The 19,951-nt window shown below is 33.4% G+C and overlaps 3 protein-coding genes across 5 annotated transcripts; 1 reads left to right on the forward strand and 2 right to left on the reverse strand.

Annotated features, from left to right (window-relative positions):
• Nucleotides 1-1,715: 1,715 nt before the first annotated feature.
• On the reverse strand, nucleotides 1,716-4,822 carry LOC106418239 (putative E3 ubiquitin-protein ligase RING1a). Of its 2 annotated transcripts, none has more exons than XM_013858900.3 (9): nucleotides 4,436-4,822; nucleotides 4,270-4,306; nucleotides 3,767-3,825; nucleotides 3,480-3,561; nucleotides 3,283-3,403; nucleotides 3,161-3,202; nucleotides 2,434-3,072; nucleotides 2,136-2,330; nucleotides 1,716-2,012 (listed from the first exon to the last, which is right to left on the reverse strand). In XM_013858900.3, the coding sequence occupies exons 1-9, from the start codon at nucleotides 4,662-4,664 to the stop codon at nucleotides 1,980-1,982; spliced, it is 1,437 nt and encodes a 478-aa protein (XP_013714354.1). In that variant the 5' UTR covers nucleotides 4,665-4,822; the 3' UTR covers nucleotides 1,716-1,979. The 2 variants fall into 2 exon arrangements, with proteins under 2 accessions (XP_013714354.1, XP_013714353.1); XM_013858899.3 differs by having other exon boundaries at nucleotides 2,118-2,330.
• A 4,908-nt stretch (nucleotides 4,823-9,730) lies between these two features.
• LOC111209979 lies at nucleotides 9,731-11,912 on the forward strand. Its single transcript, XM_022710128.2, has 5 exons — nucleotides 9,731-10,080; nucleotides 10,159-10,234; nucleotides 10,328-10,548; nucleotides 10,639-10,714; nucleotides 10,795-11,912. Exons 1-5 carry the CDS (start codon nucleotides 10,063-10,065, stop codon nucleotides 11,073-11,075), a joined length of 672 nt encoding a protein of 223 aa, XP_022565849.2. The 5' UTR covers nucleotides 9,731-10,062; the 3' UTR covers nucleotides 11,076-11,912.
• A 217-nt stretch (nucleotides 11,913-12,129) lies between these two features.
• LOC111197995 (probable serine/threonine-protein kinase At1g54610) lies at nucleotides 12,130-15,397 on the reverse strand. 2 transcript variants are annotated; one of them, XM_048767562.1, is made up of 8 exons: nucleotides 15,197-15,397; nucleotides 14,584-15,084; nucleotides 14,221-14,505; nucleotides 13,827-14,144; nucleotides 13,412-13,639; nucleotides 13,118-13,330; nucleotides 12,716-13,036; nucleotides 12,130-12,617 (listed from the first exon to the last, which is right to left on the reverse strand). In XM_048767562.1, exons 2-8 carry the CDS (start codon nucleotides 14,989-14,991, stop codon nucleotides 12,480-12,482), a joined length of 1,911 nt encoding a protein of 636 aa, XP_048623519.1. In that variant the 5' UTR covers nucleotides 14,992-15,084; nucleotides 15,197-15,397; the 3' UTR covers nucleotides 12,130-12,479. The 2 variants fall into 2 exon arrangements, with proteins under 2 accessions (XP_048623519.1, XP_048623518.1); XM_048767561.1 differs by having other exon boundaries at nucleotides 14,584-15,345.
• Between the last annotated feature and the right edge of the window lie 4,554 nt (nucleotides 15,398-19,951).

Consider the following 19,951-nt stretch of genomic DNA (forward strand, 5'->3'; position numbering starts at 1 on the left):
ACTAAATTATTGAATATATGTTAAACTTTTGTATCTACAACTATATATTATTTATTTATTTATTTTAAAAATCACAACCGTATATCATCAGATTTATTTTTTACCAGACCTAATGTTACAGGAAATGGTTCTAGATACTTTTTTATATGTATGTCATGAATGATAGACAAGTGAAAAACTTGATTGAGATATCTAAAACAAATATTGTATGCCTTTGTGTATTAAACCAATGCCATAAGAAAATTGGAACTGACTACAATGCGGATCTGTCTGATGATGGTACTAGTTTTTCTGATGAAATTCTAATGAAGGGTTAGATGAAATAATGTTGTTGATGATATTCAAGCAACCGAAATGTATCCTTGAGACTTATTGAAAAATCTTTGTTTGCTAGCTAACAAAAGTTAATAATATTATAGTGAAACATAACTAAAAATTGTAATATACAAATAAATATTTTATGAAGATAATTTATTACAAAGCAAATTTCATAAGATTATTCTAGAGTTTATTTGATTATCCATAATCTCGATGTTCAAATGAAGTCTGTTAATAAAATCAGAAAAGGTTAAAACAATATTAATAAATGATTTAAATTATAAAAATATATGCGACAAAAAAGTTTCTAAAAAAATTATAGCCTAGGGGTTCTTTGGGCTAAGTAGAATACTAGAGTAAAATAGAAAAATACTGAGATAGGGAATTATAGAGAGTGGGGAAAGCGGTAAAGCAGAAAACTCCTCCTAAATAAAATACTAAAATATGGCAGTATCAAAAAATCTATGGGCTAAGTAGAATAACTTTGTAATCTCAAAAATAAAAAGTGGACTATGCTCCCTCAGATCAAATACTTACCACGTAAAGAAAGTGAAACATACACTGATAAAGAGTAATACTATAAACAAAAGAAGCAAAAACAATAGGCTTAAAACATGTTAATTGCAACATCAAAATTTTCTATGCAGCGACTAAAGCTCGATTAGCCAGAAATCATAATGGCTATGGAAAGTGAAGATACAACAATGGATCAATCTGAATAGTCCTACTTTAAAAATGACGTTTTATTAAGTACAAGAAGCTCAATATAATGTATTGCTTCCCTCTTCGTGAATGTGTATGCTAAAGAATCATCTCAACAAGTAGCTGCATATATTTTTTTCAAAACTGGCAAAAGAAGAAAGATAAATTTTTTTTTTTTTTTTTGAACAACAAGAATCAGAATAACAACACCACAACCACCACAGATACTCATGAACACGACAGGTTATTTACCGAGTCAAGAGATTATATTGCTGTTAACAAATATTTTGGTTATATGTTCCTTCAAACAGATTCCGAGCAGACAGATGACAAGGAGAAAATTCCTCCATCACAAGTGTTATGAATCAAGTGTACTTTTAATGTTTATGTCCTGGAAGAAAACTACTCCATTAGTATCATTTGTGCTGGATTTATGAAGTTCCAAACAAGTACAAGGGACTTCTCACTGCCTCATGTCCAGAACCCACCTAGGCCGATGGAACAGACAAGTCTGAATGAGCCAGAGTTTGCAACATCTCAGCGAACTCGTCCTGTGAGACTTAAAAGCAGTTCAGATTTTGAGGGAGAGATGCTAACGGAGATGCCTAAGTTTGAAGACAAAGTCATACAAAAGCAGATAGAGGCTGGAAAGGTCAGAACTCCCTACACAACCGACTATCCTGTGGTGTGCAAAATGGGTATAAAAATATAAATAAATTTAATAAGATAAGTAATGTACTTTACCTGAAACTGTCACAAAATACTAAGTAACGTCTACAATGAGTAAGCAAAAAAAAAAAGATTGTCACAAATGTAAAATTCCATAGAATTTAACTACTTAAACCAAAAACAACAACTGAGATATATATCTAGCAAACAGATAAACAAGCCCCTGATCCATCTTTATATATACGTTGTTGTTTGCAGCAGCAGCACGTCCATTAGGCTCCAAGTTTCTTTCACTCGGTTTGCTTCTGCCGGTAAGCTATGATCTGAAAAGAACAAACCAGATAAGAAAAAAAAGTTTCGGACAGTTAAATCATACTAAGATAAGACTAATGAACAGATATATTGAAACAGATTATTATTATTATTACTATTAATGGTGACGCTACCAAATGTTGTTCAACTTTGAGCCTTGACAATGTTTCATTGTCTTCCAGACTTTGCATCTCTTCTTTGGATGCTGAAGCTGAATCTGAAGCCACTACAGAAAGATTCTCTATTGCCTTATCTCCTCCTCCTCCTAATCCTCTTGTTACCAACAATTCCACCTCTTCAGTCTTCAGATGTATCTGAAGTGCCACAAACTGTTCAACATTGAGAAAACACTCTTAACAAGGATAAATATATATATTCTATATAAAGTGAAAATTGCAGACTAAATAGAGAGAGAGAGAGAGGAGTACTCACTTCACGGAGCTGTTTAACAAGCAAAGTGGGTCGGCAACAGAGATATGGCTGAGGTAACTCTGGTACACAGTTTGTGTCCACTGAGACAAGCTTGAGATGAATATCCTCAATACTGTTGCCATCGACGCTGCTGCGTAGACACTCCACAAGTCTATTCACGCGAGCATTCCTCACACTCTTACTACTACCTCCTGTTGCATTATTCCCATGCCTTGTGTGACTCCTTGTACCCCCTCTTCCCCAAGCAAGTATCTCCGGGTTCCACACAAGCCCCGGAGATATCCCTTTGCTGTTGTTGTCTCGAAGATTCACATCTACGTCGTTCTCTGCGCAGTTACCATTGTTGTTGTTTGCACCCGAAGAAGAAGGGTTCAGTGTTGAACGACTTGTAGACCGTTTCCTTCTTTGTCTCAGCCGGACTTCTGCACCACGCTCTTCTGAAGACGAATCTTTCCCGTTGTTGTCATCATTATTATCATCTTCATTGGCTTCTTCTACTGTGTTCTGTTCCATGTTTCTGCAGTTCCTTCTCCTTCTACGCTGTGGTCTCGTTGAAACCGATGCCTCTTTACCAAAAGATTTTCTTTTCACAAGAGCCTCTGATTGTCTCTGCGATACTTCAGCTATAGATGCTTGAATCTACACAAAAGCCATAAACAACTTAGAGAAACATACTTTTTTAGATAGTAAGAAGAAGGTAAATAACAACATTCCCCACAGCACAGACCTGCTTGTTACGAGCCTTGTCATCTTCATGAAAAGCGAATTCCTGAAAAAGAAATGGAAAGCATTGTAGAGATAAACAAGCAAGCAAGGACACACACAAAGAGAAGGTGTTGATGCTTTTACCTCTTCCTCATAGGTATCAATATTTGAGAATAGAGCTGCAATAAGAGCATCAAAAGTGGGGTCGTCTCTAAGAGAACGACGGCTTGCACAACGTTTCCTGCAAGCGGGACATTCCTTGTTCCTGCAATAGAGCAATGAACTCAGAACAAAGTAACTATAAAGTAAGAAAAAGAAACCGAACAAGTGGAGGGCAATACCCCAATCTCATTGACTTATCAATACATTCTCTACAGAACCGATGCAGACATTCCATCACAGTCCTTGTTTTCTTTATGATTCCTGGAAGAAAAAAAAAAAAGAAACTCCTATCAGCATACTCATACAGTATTAGTGGAGATTAAACTAGCATTTGTAGGATTATGAGAAAGTTAGTAATGTGAAAATGTCAGCCAAAGTAATTTTTCCACAATAAAGGCAAGTTTAAACATATTCTCTGCAAATGAACGATATACACAAGAAGACCATATGGAAAGAAACTAAGTACCTAAGCAAATGGGACACTGGACGTCTTTACGGATTTCTCCTAGATCAATTTCCACAAATCTGCACGAAACAAAAAAAAATCAGATATTGTTAAACAACAAGGATACAGAATGTGTGTCAAGACATAAATAAAGCTGGTTTTTAAACTGGAACTTGTAGATGCAACCATATTGACAGAAAAAAACCAAAAGAGTTTTGTACAACAAAAGTTAAGTTGACCTGTCTCAAGACCCAACTTTACAGTGGCTTTAACCACCAACAACAACAAAAAGAAAAAAACTCTACATTGTTCAAACACAAGAGCTGAGAGAGAGTTTAGAGGTTTTGGAGCACAAGGAGGACATTAATTACAACATGATTTCATCAGATCAATAAATCAGGCAGACAAATTTTCACATGTACTGATCCCACAAACGGATTGAGACTAAAACCATCAAACCAGAAACTGTTTGAGAACCAGTTAGAGCAAAAACACATGTAGAGAGTGGAGAAGAGGAATCGTACTCTGACTTGTCTCCTGATGGACTTTTATCCTTAGAATCTGTAGAAATAAGAAACCAAACTCGATCACATGAAACAAACACAGTCTCACGTATATTATTATTCACAACAACAACAAGAAGAAGCGTCAAGTGCGTTTCCACGAGTACAAACCCAAAACAACTATTACCTTCTTCCTCCTCTGCATCTTCTTTATCTTCTTCTTCTTCGTCTTCGTCTTCCACTACTTCTTCCTCATCCGCCTCGTCGCGTTTCACTTCTTCTTCGTCTTTCTTCTCTTGTAGATCCTCTTCTTCCTTCTCTTCAGGTTCTGGACCAAATCGGTCGCCTCGTTGGTCTTTTTCTCCGCCTTCCTCATCGGGAATCGCAGCCGCCTTCAGGCTCTTCTCCACAGACATTGTAGGAGACTGATCTTCCACGAGCTCTATCACAGAAACCAAAAGCTTCTACTTCTCTCCTCTATGTCACTACGTCTCTCTCTCTCTCTTTTCTTCTGCTGCGTTTGTGTTTCGGGTTCGGTCCCGATATAGAGAGAGAGGAAACTTGGGGTGCTGACTGATCGATATAAAACATTGGGGGTTTAATTTTATTTTGACCTAAGATTTCTAATTATTGTGGGTCCTTAAAATAAATAAACCTCGATTCTTAACTCGATTACATACTGTACATGTCGGCCTTCCACTCGCATGTGCAAAGTCCATTTGCAAAGCCTGTATGCTCAGCCCATTTGCAGTATAAATGATTATTATCGTTAAATCTAGGCATTTTAATGAAAAGATCTTTCAAGTATTAATGGATCTATATTAATTTTAATTTTTTTTATATAAATACTTCTCAACTAAAAGATATTATAAAAAAATCTATAGGGTAATTGGTAACATCAACAAAACATTGGGAACAAATAGAAACATTGGGGGGGGGGGGGGGGGGGGGGGCTGTTATTCAAATGTGAATTCTTAAAAAAAATTTAAAATTCAGTGTTATTGAACTTGTAATTTCATAAAACACTCTAAAATTCACTATTATTGAACAAAACTTAAGTGGAAATTTTAAAGTGCTTTAATTATTTTTAGAGTGTTTGAGAAGATTTTCTTAGTTATAAAAATAAAATTCAAATCTCATTATTTTAGATGAGATTCTAGAGTTGTTTAACAAAAATCACCCATAAATTCTTAGATTCACTTAAAATCTTCTAAAAACTCACTAATATCAGATTCAATACACCCTCTTAGTGATGAACAAATGTGTTCTATATTCTTCTGCAATAAAAAGAATGAGAATCCCACTGTCAAGAAGTTTTCTCTTAGATCCACAGTAGGCCTGAGCATTTTAACCTGGACCTGAAAATTCGAACCAGAACCGACCAGAAAATACCCGACTCGAAAGTTTACAAGTATCTTTTGGATTTCATTTACCTGAAAGAGCCTGACCGAAAGAAACCGACCCGAATAGACTCGGACCCAAAAAGAACCGATCCTATAAGAACCGATTTGTACCCAACTTAAAAACATGTTTTTCCAAAACTATGATTTTTTGTGTTCTATTTTATATATATTATTTTAAGAAAGTTGAAATATCTTTTGTTAACAATTTTGTTATTATTTTGTAATATTTTTAAGTAATATGAAGCTTTAAAATGTAAAATTTAGAGTTTAAAAATGTTTTATTTTAATTATTTATAGTTTAATTTAAGTTATTTTCTAAAATTTTAGATATATATATATGAAAAATATCGACTAAATTTGATGGAGTTTGGGTATGTCATGTCCTTTTCAGATCCTAAATACCCGAATCCGGTCCGGACCCGATATGGACCCAAAAATTACGGGTGTTTTATAGGTATTTTAATTATAGATCCGGACCCGAGAAGAACCGACCCTAATCCGAACCGAAAATTTACAAGTACCTATTGGATCCAAATGTTTCGGATCCAATGGATCCAGACCCGAAATGAACCAGTCCGAACCCGACCCGGAGATCCGAACGTCCAGGCTTAATCCACAGCTACCCCGATGGTTTGGCTTCTACTACCGCCGGGGGAGGCCCTTCCTCATCGTTTTTTCTCCCCTCTTGTGAAGTGTTCTTCTTTCTGTTGTCCTCTTCGTCTCCCCTTCTCTTTCCTCGGGCCTTTTTCCGGCGGTGTTGCTTTCCGGACTAGGGGTCGCTGATGGTATGGGTGATGCATATTTCCTGGTAGTTGTTGGTGGTCTCTATTGGCCGTGGTCTCTTTTGGTCGTGGCTCTTTGTGTGGTAGTGTTGACTCTGCAGAGCAGCGTTAACTATGTTTCTCTCCAAGTTGATCTCCTATCTTTGGAGTTTGACCTTCGTGGTGAGATGTTGACAGTTGCGATCCAAGGATCTGCCTTTTGGATCTCCTTGCATGGTGGTTTTGTTGGAGCTTTATCGTATCCTCTCCTTGATGTTACTATTGTCTTGGTTTTAGTTCTTGCTTTCTCTTTGGAGGGTGTTTAGGGTAAAACTACAGTTTTTGTTGGTCTTTATAGTTAGCTGTTGGGTAGCTTAGTTCCTTTGCAACGGAATCTTATGGTTTTGTCTTGTGCACCAGCTTTAGTTCCTCTGTAACCTATCATGCATCAACTTTTAGGCTTTGTTGTTGGTAGTTGACTCAATTTTTTTTTCCTAAGTTTGGTGCCATATGTTCTTCTACGTCTCTAGAGCCGTCTCAAACTTTATACAGACCATGTTAAAAAAATAAAATAAGTTTTTTTTTAATAATATGAAATAATTTAATATTTTTTTATAAAATATCATTAAAATATAAAATAAATGCATCAATTTAATTATTTTATATCTAAATAACACTATTTTCTGTTTTCTTTTTAAATGCAAAATCATTAATCAAATCATTAAACTTGATCATTTGGCATTTTTCAATGCAAAATCATTAATCAAATCATTAAACTTGATCATTTGGCATTTTTCAATGCAAAATCATCAATCAAATCATCAAATTTGATCATTCTTCTAGCTTTTTCAGTTTTTTTTTAAGTTTATTATATCCATAATCAAAAATTATAACCTATAAATATAATAGAGTAACAAAATCTGGATAGTAGTTAGACAAAAAGCTATTTTCTCTTTTTATACAAGGCACTCTTTTTTCTTGTCGACCAAAGTTGTAGGCTAGTTTTTTCTTCTTTGTGTTTGCTATTTTTTTTATAAAAACAACGGTGAAGAAAATATATTTTGTTCTCCCTATCTATAATCATTAATTTATAATTGTTTCCTAAACACAGTCAAATTAGAATATTAACTTTCTATTTTACCATTTAATATTCAAACACACATTAAAAACCATTTCTTACTTTCCAAAATATATAATTGATATAAATACTAATTACTTCCTAATTTATTGCATTTTTAGTTGGTCATATAAACAAAATAAAGAATTGTAATTTATATTTATTGGTTATAAATATGAAAATTAAATTCAAATATAGTTATTCTGATTTTTTTATAAATATATGATTTTAAATTTATAATTATTATTAAACAAAAAAAATTAAGGACCCTCTAAAATTTTGGACCATGTTCGACTGCTGAATTTTTGCACGTGCTAAAAAAAAAGTCTTGTCCGTCTCGTTGGAGTTTGCTGGTGGTGTTTATCGGTGTACTTGCCATCCACGTTTAGTAAATCAAAGCTGGTGAATTTGGGGTTAAGGAGTCAACAACGTCTCGATTGGTCGTTCTTCCTCCCTCGTCGGCGAGAGATAGATAGGCTTCGAATGGTAAAAGCAGTTCAAGCGGGACAGATCAAGCAGATCATGCAGATCAAGCAGGACAAGTGCAGATCAAGCAGGACAAGTGCAGATCAAGCGGATCATACAGGAGAGAACCAGATCAAACCGATCAAATAATTTATTATAACTTATGAATGACAAAATCATTTAAAAACTAAATATCATATATTAAAACAATAAAAATGACACCTAGATATCTAAACAAATATCTTAGATGTTATAGTATCGCCCGAAATACCTGTAAATATTTTATAAGATACTTATACTTCTTTTATTTTTTTATTTAAAATAATAAGTAGAGAATAATAATTTTGTATTGTTAAAGTTGTAAATAAAATAAAATAAAAATATTATATTCATAAAATTAGATAAATATATTTTTAAAGTTATGTGTTGTAACAAAGTTATTTATTAACCAAACAAAAAAAAGCAGATCAACACTACCAAATGTTGGCGGGTGAGATCTGCATGCAGATCTCCTGTTTTTTCCACAAAAAGACAAAAAATATTGAACTGCATGCAGATCTTCTGCTTGAACTGCTTTTACAAATAAAAAAGAATGAATGGTAAATGCAGTGCGGAATAACTGCATGCGCAGGAGATGTGCAGGAGAACTGCACTTGTCCCGCTCCTCCATTCCGACACATAGAGAGAGTTTTGAAGGAGGAAGGTAAACTTCTACTCCACACGTGGCGTCCTTAACTAAATTTTATTTAAACACTAGTGTATCATCCTGTGCCAAGCACGGATCAGCATATGCTTGCATCTAAATTGTCATTTTCTTAAACATTTACAGTATTCTTTATATTATTGTTTTTATCAAGATAGAAATTGTTTTAGTCACATTTTCTGTAGCTAAATTACATCACATCAAAATTAGAAGTGGCTCCATTAAAACAAAACAGTTAAAAACGTTAAAACAATTATTATGATTTTCTTCGAAAAGAGCATATGCATGTATATAAGCAGTTTTCATAAAATAAGTTAATATATCTAAGAACACATAAATTATAGTTATATATACTTTTTATATGTCACAATTTTTTGTATTTTTTAATTGAATCTTTTTTAAAAATAAAATGTCTTTAGATTTGATTGACTGGAAATTAAAAACAATAAAAATAAACACATATGTACAATAATTTTTAAATGACAGACTTACGTTTTTAGACGAATATGCTCTTTTATAGACAAACAGGTTTGTAAATACCCAATTTGCTTCATTGAAGTTGTTGACACACTCGTTTTCCCCACTAGAATGTTAGGCTTTTTGGTTGTCTTTACACAAATTTTGAAAACTGCGTCACATCATTATTTGTTAGCTTTGGGGTGAGATTCTTCAAGTATATGACGGCTACAAAAACGAAACAGAGGATTTTAAAAGAGTAACACGAGAAAGAGAGAATCAAAGAACAAATAATGATACCACTGGTTTCAGATTATGCACGATTCTCTTCTTGTATTTTGTCTGTTGCAGAGAATGTTCCTTCATTTTGTTTGTAATTTAGGTTTTTCCTTTAAATGCCAATTTACCTCAAATAGAAACCTTGCTTGCCGGTGTTGGAATATTTGTTGATTTGAGTAGGAGAGAAATTTTCTTTTTCTGTGTTGGGCATAAATTATTACACGAACATATATAGAGTAACACCTCACACATATAAATGGTGGAATAAAGGTAGTTTTCCAGAGATTGCTGGTAAGTGGTAACTGGGGATCGTGGAGTGGAGGTGTGGGAAAAAAATGTTGGAGTATTATGATTTAGTAATTACTTATATTGTAATAATGTAAACTGACATGTAATTTTATTAAGCCTTAATAACGTGTTTTATCTTTTGTTTTATTTGATTTTATCTTTGTTTTATTATTTTAAATATAATTTTGTAATAATCCATGTGTCAAAATCTTATTGGTCATGCGACTTGCGCTTTAGTATATAGGGAATTAAAGAATAATTCAGTATTTAAGGCAAATTTTCCTAATTTTATTTAATTTGTGTATGTTAGGGTAAACAAAGAAAGCAGAACCCAAAAAAACGATGGCGGCTCCTCAACTAGTATGAATTTCTCTGATTCTCTTTCTACTTGTTTCTCAAGGCACTGTCTAACAGTTCATGTGTAATTTTTATGAATAGGCATGTGTTTTGCTTGTGGAAACTGAACTCAAAGGTTGGCAAAAGACATTACATAAAATATTTGTGGGCATTGAAGGTACAGAAGCTTTGAGTCTTGATTAATCTTCTTGTTAATTGATTACTCAAGAGGTAGATAAGTCTTTAACTATAATTGTGTCGTTAATTCTAGGTTTAGCGTTCTCCATTGATGCACCCGACTGGTGGACACATGGGGAAGGAGCTAATCCTATGATGTTCACTAAGAAGTTGATGTTTTTACGTGGTGAAGTTGATCCTGTGGTCTTCATTAAAAAGTTATTTAAAGCGAAAATTTACGCTATGCTCTACAGGATTGATTATGGACATGAAGAGAATCCACAAGGCATCCGGAAACCTAATAATCATTTTCTGGTTATATATATATATTGATCTCATAACTTCACTGCTTCCAACGTTTTTCAATTGTTTTAGTTTTTTAAAACTGTTTTTTTTTTTTGGCAGAGATTTAGATTTGAGATAGACATGTTAGAAGGAAGTTGGTACAAGAAAATCATAGGAGCTTTAAAGACCATCCAAGGTTTGCAAGTTTTCTCTAATATTTATAGATATATAAGGTTTGGTTTGGTGTTTGTTATTTATTTGTGAGTTCGATGTCAGGTGTATCATTTACCATAGATGCACCAAGTCAGATGGTATATATGTGTGGGAACATTGAAGAAGGTTTGCTCTTGAAGATGTTAACGAAGACGGGCATTCAAATTTTGGGAATGGACTATGGTAATTTGAAGCCACCTCCCAAGAAAGTTGAGGCTCAAATATCAGATGGAACCGAGACACAACCCAAGAAAGACACAGAGCCTCCTCCTGAGATTGTTGTCACGAAACACCAAGCCAAAAACAAGAAACCTCGTGGTTTTAAAGTTTTTTGTTGTCCATGAATCATGTCGTCATTAGAACATAGTATTCTTAAGTTCCAGTCGTTTATTTAAGAGTCTGATAACAACAGACATTTACTATTTTTGCGTTTTCTTCCATAGATTCAATTCCAAGTAAAGTCTTTCTTTCTTTCTGCGTGTTTTACTACCTAGAGGAGAGCGGCTTGATAACAACCAACCAAAAATGAAACCATGGGTTTGGATTGAATGGATTATTTCTCTTACTAAAAATCTCATGTGGCTTGTCATGAGCATCCGTTTATGTAGCAGTCAAGGAGACTCTCCGTGAGATAGATCGAAAAGCATTCTTGCTTTGTTTATTTCATTCTCTCTGAAGTTACATTTTACCCACATTGTATGGGGTTATTTTAAAGATGTGTGCTGGTATTTTTGTGCTTTTTCCTGGCCTGTTTGGCTCAGAATTATCAGAATATTTTGGATTTTTCATTGAATTATAAGTGCTAAAAACAAAAATGAATGGAAATGAATGGAAAGAAAAAACTATTTTTTATGAATTATAAAAAAATTTAGAAGTATTAAAAACAATATTTACTAATTTATGATTTTCATCAGAATATATAGTTATATAAGCTTTAAAAATATATTATCTTATCTATTTGTGTGGTGTTTTGAATTGGTCCAATTTGAAACCGATAAAATTCATTAATTTATAGGTCATACATCACAAATTTCTGTTATATGTTAGATAGTGGTTTATATTTTCAAAATGCAATCATACACTCCCTAGCCAAATTTGGATTCCTAGTTCCGCATACAATAGTAAATAATTGCTTCTTATCATACTTCTGTTTTTGAGAATTGGTCAGATTTCAAAGAAACTTTAGTATCAAATTTGTGAAAGATCAGATATTGGAGTAATATGATGATAATCAGGAAATTATCTTGGGGCACCTTTTGACACAGTTCTGTGTATGAGAAACAATTTGTTATCCCAATTCCCTAAATGATCATCTTTCAAATCTTTAACTAATCTTATTGTATTACTTCAATCTTTATCAGATGATAAGTGAAAGTAATCCTTAAAACCCAAAGAACCTGAACGAAAGTTTGTAACTGTTATAGAAATACAACAACAGAAATGTTTAACCTGTGTATGTATGAACACATCTTTATAATATATGAAGAAATGTACATACATATCTAGACAAGATCAAACTCTATGATGAGTCTGTATAAATGTTATACACATCTATGTAATCACAGAGCTGAGCTTTTTTCATAAAGCAAACAATCTTAAATCTCTATTATAATATATATATTTTTTCCAAAATCTAGGAACCAGAAAAAAGCTTATCATCAGACTCTTCTTTGATACAAACAAGACTCAAACTGGTTATGTTTTTGTCCCTTCCTGCCAAATTAACCAAATCATTTCAGACACATGATTCAGTTTCTGGATTGCTTTGCCTTCTGCCTGGTGAATTCCTGGAGCTGCCTGTCATGTTCTTCCAGCATCTGATCAACTTTACTTGGCTGAGCCAGCAATGGACCCGACATGTACATTTTGTTTTCCTCAGAATCATACTACACACAAAAAAAAAAACACACAGAGATATTAAACCAAAATGTAAAGTAAAAGACAGTTTCTTATCTGCAGAAGTAAGGGAAAAAGATTCACTTACCCAAGACGGGTCATTTGGGATTTTCATTTGCCTCTTACTATTATCCATGGTGTCAGCTCTGTTGAATGTTCTCAAATTCTCCCTTTGCTGATCCATGATGAGTTGATTCGAGCCAACTGTGTCTACCACACTTTGTCCTGCTCTGTATGAACAAGGTATCCTAGGGGCTGCATTGTCCTTCAACCGACTATGATTCCGGTTTTTCATTATGGGACCCGAGTATGAGACTGTCGCACTCGTTTTATTGTTGCTGGTCTTCTCCTTTGTAATATGCATTTGTCTCGTTGAATTACCCAGCACACACGTTCTTAAATAAGGATTCTGCATCAGCCAACAAGTTTTTACTTTTAGTTAAAAATCTGATGAATCAGAGGTAACACCAAACCATAGAAGATCACGTACCTCCATAGCCGCTGTGAGAGATGGATTAGCTTTCACTGGTGGGATAAGTTTTCTCTCGTGTGATCGTCTCTGAGAGTCTTGTCTTTCATGCTTCTCCTGTGCAGGTCGTTGTTGCCTCTTTGCATCATCGCGGAGTTTAGCATCAATCTCTTTGCTTGGTGGATATTTTGGTAGGGAAGATGGATCGCAAGCCAACGGCTCTGTTCTAAAGTACTGCTCATCAATAACTATGTGTTACCAAACCACAATATTTAACTAAGAATAACAACAAAACATAAAGGTTAAACCAAGCACCTCACTCTCGAGAGCTCTAACTGCAGACCCTCTCCGATCAGGATCTATGGAGAGTAAAGCCTCCAAAAGCGAAAGAACATTAGTAGGCAAATTCTTGAACATATCTGCTACACGTCGTCCATAAGGAAGGGCAGGTCTAAACGCAGCTGAAAGTGGTAACTTCAGTTTCCTCCAGTAATCTTCTGTTGGTGAACCACACAGCTTGAATATTTTATGCAGTTGCTCCACCTTAGAAAACATTATATTATAAGTCAGTTTAGTAGAAGATGAGTTCTAGATGGATTTTTTTTTTTTTTTTTGAATACCAGGAGGTTCCCAGGCCCGAAACCACATCATGTAATATTAGTTTCTTTCCATCGGTCACTCAAACGTGAAACCTTCCTGGTGTACTAGATGGATTTAAGAGTGTATGTACCTCTGTTTTCCCCGGCAGGATCGGTTTCCCGGAGTACAGTTCGCCTAGGATACATCCTGTGCTCCACAAATCAACACCAACACCGTAATGACAAGCTCCAAGAAGAAGCTCTGGTGGTCTATACCAAAGAGTCACAACACGGCTAGTCAATGGAATCCGGTTCTCTGGGTCGAAAAACGTAGCTAAACCGAAATCCGCTATCTTCAAGACTCCATTACTATCAATCAGTAGATTCGATCCCTTTATATCGCGGTGCAGAACACCGCGACTGTGACAATGATGAAGCCCACTTAGAAGTTGTTTCATGTAACATTTAACCTAGAAGAAGAAGAAGAAGAACAAGTTGAGTTTGATATACAGTACAGAGAAGCAACTTAATAGTTTAGTTTACTACCTGAGGCTCAGAGAACTTGATACCGGGTATGGAAGCAAGTCCGACGAGATCATGATCCATATACTCGAAAACCAAGTAAAGAGAAGACGAAACAGAGGCGGTGATCAAGCCTTCTAACTTAAGTACATTAGGATGATCAAGCCTTCTCATTACAATAATCTCTCTAGCCATAAACTTAACACTCTCTAAATCGCTAAGATCGAACCGGACTCTTTTAAGCGCAACAATCTTGTTATTAATAAGATCACGTGCCTTGTATACACTGCTATAAGTGCCTTGACCAATCTGCAAAATAAACACAGATTATCATTTGAACCAGCAGATATTCAAAAAAAAAAAAAAAAAACAGAACATGCTTATTACTTTCTCGAGTTTCTCAAAGGTACTAGCGCGCCGTGGGGTCCAATCCACAAGTGCTTCACCAGCCACAGAGACAAGCCAAGCAGGCCATCCTGCGGCCACTTGTTCTGCAACGCTAGGGTCTCTCTTTAGTTCCTCGTGTGGAGGAGTAGCATCTTCGTCTTCATCCGTATCACCAATCTCTGAAATCTCCGGATGCTTCTCAGAATATCTACTCGAATTGAACTCAACTTTGGCGTCGTCTCTGTAACTCGACCTATCTTCTTGCTCCTCTTTGCTTTGGCTAGAATCATCGATCCTCGACGAATTGATCCTTGAAGAACGCTTCTCTGATGATTCCTTCCTTTGTTGATGTTGATGATGGTGATGGTGTCTCTTCAGAGACTTCTTCTTGGAGATGATGCAACCCATGAGAGGATCAGCTCTTCACTACAGAACACAACTTTAATGTCCCGGCGAGACCCAGTTTCACCATCAACTCAAAACCCAAAAACCCACAACACACTGTAGAATAATTACAGAGCAAAGAAACAAGAATCTTATGTAAAAGTTCGAAGAAAAATACGAGATATATCAAGAAAAATCAAAACCCAGGAAGTGGAATTCAAAGTTGGACCTTGGAGAGGATTCAGATGATGATTGATGATCGATGTTTTAAAGACTTTATATGAAATAGAGAGGAGGTGTAGGGAGAAAAAAAAAGGAAGGATTGGAATTTTTTCTTGGTTTCAGATTGGTATCATTTGACCGATGAAACACTGCATTGACACAGAGACAGAGAGATGTGTATAATATATATATATATACGTGTTTAATCATACAGTTAACACAGGCACCCTACGTCGACTGATGAGAGACTTTTCTCTCTCTCTCTCTCTCACTTGTTTTCTTGTCTAAATTATAAATTGCATTTTTTCTTCTTTTATGGACATGAGTTATATGTAGCCATATTTGTTTTATTGACTTTATTTTTTTCCTTAGTTTAATTGGTTTCTATATTTTACTCATTTTATTAAATGAAAATATGAGTATATACATGTTTTGCAAAATCAATTTTTAAAAGTTGAAAAAGTATTTTATGTTATACTCAATTTATGGATTTAAAGATGTGAACAAAATAATTGTGATTACAAGAATGCATAAAGACTCTTTCTGTATAATGAAAATAAGAGTAATATTTTGTAGATATGTAATTTAAAGATAAATTTTGCCAGAGAAAAAAAATGTATTTCGATCAAATCACCGTTGATTATAGGAGTTGAATTACTGAAAGAAATAAATTATTTATAAACATCAAACATGATTCAAATATAGTTTGACGGTAGGGTTGGGCAAATAAATCCAACCCAAAAATTCGAACCGAACCTGATCTGAGAAAAATGAATCTGAACCGATCTGGAGCCGACATAAATACCGAATGAATCTTGTTTTATGGTATTTTGGGTTATGGATATTATCCGAACCGAGCTCAAACTTAAATGGATATCCGATAGAACCTGAGAGATTCAAAATTCCAAAAAGAATTTGTACCAAACATGATCTTAATTTCTAGTATGTATCCAAAATACACTATGATATTATTGAACACTTAAAATAATTATATATTACACGAAGGTTGATAGTTGAAAGTGGCGATTGAGGCTTGAAACTTTTAGATTTTGGTTTTGTTTTCATTGAATAATGTTTTTCATTTTATGAGAATTTGTTTTTTTTTTTGTTTTATGCTTTCATTTATTTGGGTTTTTTCTATCAATAACTATGTTTACATTTCGTTTGATTTTGAATGAACAAGTTTAATGTTTTTTCTTATTTTTTAATCGATTTTACTTATGTTTTGGTTACAAAATAGGTACAAATCAAGTACTTTAAAACCGAAGAATCGATCTTACTTATGTTTTGGTTACCAAGTAGGTATAAATCAAGTACTTTTAAACCAAAGAACCGATTAGAACTCAAACGCCAAAGTACATCGGGTTGTACCGGTTCTTTGAAAATTTACTAACCCCGACCCAAACCCGATAAACCCCGAATCGGTCCCAAACCGAACTTTCATATAATCCGAGTATGACTGATTTTGATAAACCCAAAAACCGAAACTTGATTGGACAAAACTGAAACCCGATTGGAACCCCGAGTGTCCATACCTAGTTGAAATGAAATTGAAAAGTAATTTCAATAATTGATTAATCTCTATATTTTATATAGATATTACTTCTAAGGATTTAATAAAGGCCCTATAATTATTACTTTCAATTATTATTTAAAAATACAATCAAAATTTAATTTTTTTGAACAAACAAACTAATGTTATTTTTTTTTTTTGAAATTTCTTTAAAAAAATTAAAATAGTGTATATTTACACAGTTTTATTACACTTTCTCAACTGAAACTAGATATTATATACTCCCTCCGTTCCTTAATGATATATTTTTTAGAAAAAAAATATATCGAAAAAATGTATTTTTTATGTTTTTTATGAAAAAAAATATAAACTTCAAGAAATTAATTAACTTTATTGAATTACTATTGGTTAAAAGTTATTAAAAATTGAAAATTGAAAATTAAAGAAAATTGTACATTTATTATGGTAGTTTAATATGTGCGAAAATATTAAAAAATCTATGTCTGTGGAACCGAGGAGAAGTATGTTACTAAAAATAAGATCCATAAATATCATATTTAGAGTTGGTTATGGGGCAGATGCACTGACCCTACTTTAAAGTTTAAATCAATACCGCTAAGGCGCTTAAGAGTGTTTTCAACAAATTGTTATCTTTAAAGAATTTTTTACTTTTAGTAGATTTTATCCTTTCAAATTTTAGAGGTGCATTATTGGTTTCCTCAAAACACTATATATTTTTTTTGTTTTAGTTTTTACAATTATATATGTTTAACAAATGTATGATTAATATTTTCTATACCATATTTTAGTACTTATTGTTATATTTTTATAAAATTTTAACTGAAAATTGATATTTATTCATTTTTGTAATACTTACAGTCATGTTTAAATAATCATGATTATATTTACGTATAAATATTTTTGAGTAATGTTTTTATTTATTTATAAAACTTAGTAACTGTAATACAAAAATGAATAAATATCAATTTTCAGTTAAAATTTTATAAAAATATAACAATAAGTACTAAAATATGGTATAGAAAATATTAATTTAACAAAAAAAAACAAACTATAATATTATTAAATAAATTTATGAGCGATCGAATACCATACTCTCTACCTCTTGTTTTAAGAGTGATCGTCCTTTCACATGAGAATGCTCGTTGGAGATCTGACTGTTCGTCCCTTGGCTACGAAACGAATGGCATTTATACCATGGCTTTGATCCCAACATCAAATATCAATATTCTATATTCATAATCGTCTTTTATATTTCTCTCATCTTTATTAATGTTTTGGCATACCTTCTTCTTTGTTGGTCTTGTCAGCCTTGATTCACTCCTCTAAAAAAATAGGTTTAGGAACTAATGATTATCAGCACCATTTGCCAGATTATACTGTTAGGCAGAGGCTATTTTCAGTTATCCTTATCCTGTATATTCGACAAGCTTGTTGTTTTTGTAACTCAAATTTGGGATATGATGTTCTATCTGTTTAGTTTTTTTACAAATTCAATAGCAATTTTGAAAATATTCAAGAACACAAATGTTGTTAAGTAACACTTCTATGGTTGTTTATATTTATGATTACATCTATTTTCATGTTCCGTGGGAAACATCAAATAACAACTGTGATTATCTTTTCGATAGAAAGCTATTACTTAATACCCAATGAAGCTTGTTTTATTGATGTCTATATTTTCTTCAACATTTTGTAAAAAGGTGACAATGATATGTAATGAAGTTTTAGTCGGAAAAGGAGGTTTTCTACTAAAAAGAGACGAACGATATCCAGAACGATTAGTTTTTCATTAGATATTGAAAATATAAGACACTTTTCATGACTTTTTAATCTAAGATGCAATGTTTATATGGCACAATTTGTGACGAATAGTCGGATATTGGTGCCGCTACTATTCAGCAGATTTAAACCTGGGGGAGATCACGTGAGGAATATGTTATGAATATAGAAATGTACTTCTTAGAAAAAAAGGAAATACTCAAACTGCAAGAAAAATGAAAAATACAAACTTAGACAAACTAGGTAACATCATTTTCGTAAGAACTATTTTTCAAACTAGTGACTTTTTCATACCATCATATTCAAAAAATGGAGAATAAAATTAAGGAACTATAATACAAATGCTTTGTATCATGAATTCATGTATAATATGTTTGTAATAATGTCCTTGGTTTATTTTTAAAAAATGTCCTTGGTTGACTTTGACATTTTGTGTGTTTGATTTTTACGTTGAAAAAAAGAGAGAGACAACAACGCGAAAGAAACTCAGAAGCCTTAATAATTTACGAAAATACCAATCATAACTCAATTGATTATTTATCATCTTGAACTTAAAAAATAACCATTTAATTTTATGATATCTTGATTTATTTTAGTTTGACGGTCCATTGATAACAGTATGCTTCATGCCTTCAACGATGCTTGCTCATGCTCTTGTTGTTGTACATCAGAGTTGACTATTACCGATTTTAATACTTCCATACATTGTTTGTTGGTTTCATCTTGATTTACCAGATGTGTTTTTACATGCGCATATGCATCAGATCAAAGTGCATCATATAGATGTTAAAAAGAAGAAGATAAGATTCACTAAGCTCGCTGATAATATCTAAATATTGTTAAGACAAACTTTCTCCGTGAACTAATTCATAAGAATGAATTGTCCACAGGTTTAACAAGTCCAAAACACAAACGACAGCCGAAGAAGAAGGCAAATACTTGGTAGAAGGAAGCTATTGTTTCCTTCCAAGAACTTAGGTAGGAGGAGGATACCATAAAAACTCTTAACTTTCTTTCACAACTCTATGTTGTCTTAGTTTAACATTTCTGCAACTAACACATCCATTACCAACATGTTTTAAATAAAGGACTTTGGTCCATGAATCATATTGGCAACGTGTTTCAATTTCAGTCTTTAAAAATTATACGAGTTGTTGTTTTTGTTTTGCACACCATCATTGACTCCTTCCTTTTTTTTTTCTATATATCAGCCCATGTATACAAATGCAAGAGAACTTTGTTTGTGATAGAAAGTTTTTGTAGAATGAAAAAACTAATGGGTTTCTTCTCAAATATCTTTAGCTGCTTCACAAAGAAATCTGGATCTCGAGATTACATCTGCGACGGTGGTGTTTGTGTTCTACGAAGCTCCAACAATCCGACACTTGAAATGGGTTAATAATACATCTCTACTATCTCAGTTCTTGAAACTTGTTTGTAATCTGTCTA

This window comes from Brassica napus, chromosome C9 (assembly GCF_020379485.1).
Source record: "Brassica napus cultivar Da-Ae chromosome C9, Da-Ae, whole genome shotgun sequence".
Taxonomy (NCBI): domain Eukaryota; kingdom Viridiplantae; phylum Streptophyta; class Magnoliopsida; order Brassicales; family Brassicaceae; genus Brassica; species Brassica napus.

Coding starts and splice junctions, on each gene's coding strand:
- LOC106418239 (XM_013858899.3), bottom strand. CDS start 4,664: ATGTCTGTGGAGAAGAGCCTGAAGGCGGCTGCGATTCCCGATGAGGAA. Junction 4,307..4,435: donor AGATGCAGAGGAGGAAGAAG/GTAATAGTTGTT, acceptor TTATTTCTACAG/ATTCTAAGGATAAAAGTCCA. Junction 2,331..2,433: donor TTGTTAAACAGCTCCGTGAA/GTGAGTACTCCT, acceptor AATGTTGAACAG/TTTGTGGCACTTCAGATACA.
- LOC111209979 (XM_022710128.2), top strand. Junction 10,549..10,638: donor AACCTAATAATCATTTTCTG/GTTATATATATA, acceptor TTTTTTTGGCAG/AGATTTAGATTTGAGATAGA. Junction 10,715..10,794: donor AGCTTTAAAGACCATCCAAG/GTTTGCAAGTTT, acceptor GTTCGATGTCAG/GTGTATCATTTACCATAGAT.
- LOC111197995 (XM_048767562.1), bottom strand. CDS start 14,991: ATGGGTTGCATCATCTCCAAGAAGAAGTCTCTGAAGAGACACCATCAC. Junction 13,640..13,826: donor TCCTGCCGGGGAAAACAGAG/GTACATACACTC, acceptor ATGTTTTCTAAG/GTGGAGCAACTGCATAAAAT. Junction 12,618..12,715: donor TCCCAAATGACCCGTCTTGG/GTAAGTGAATCT, acceptor TTTTGTGTGTAG/TATGATTCTGAGGAAAACAA.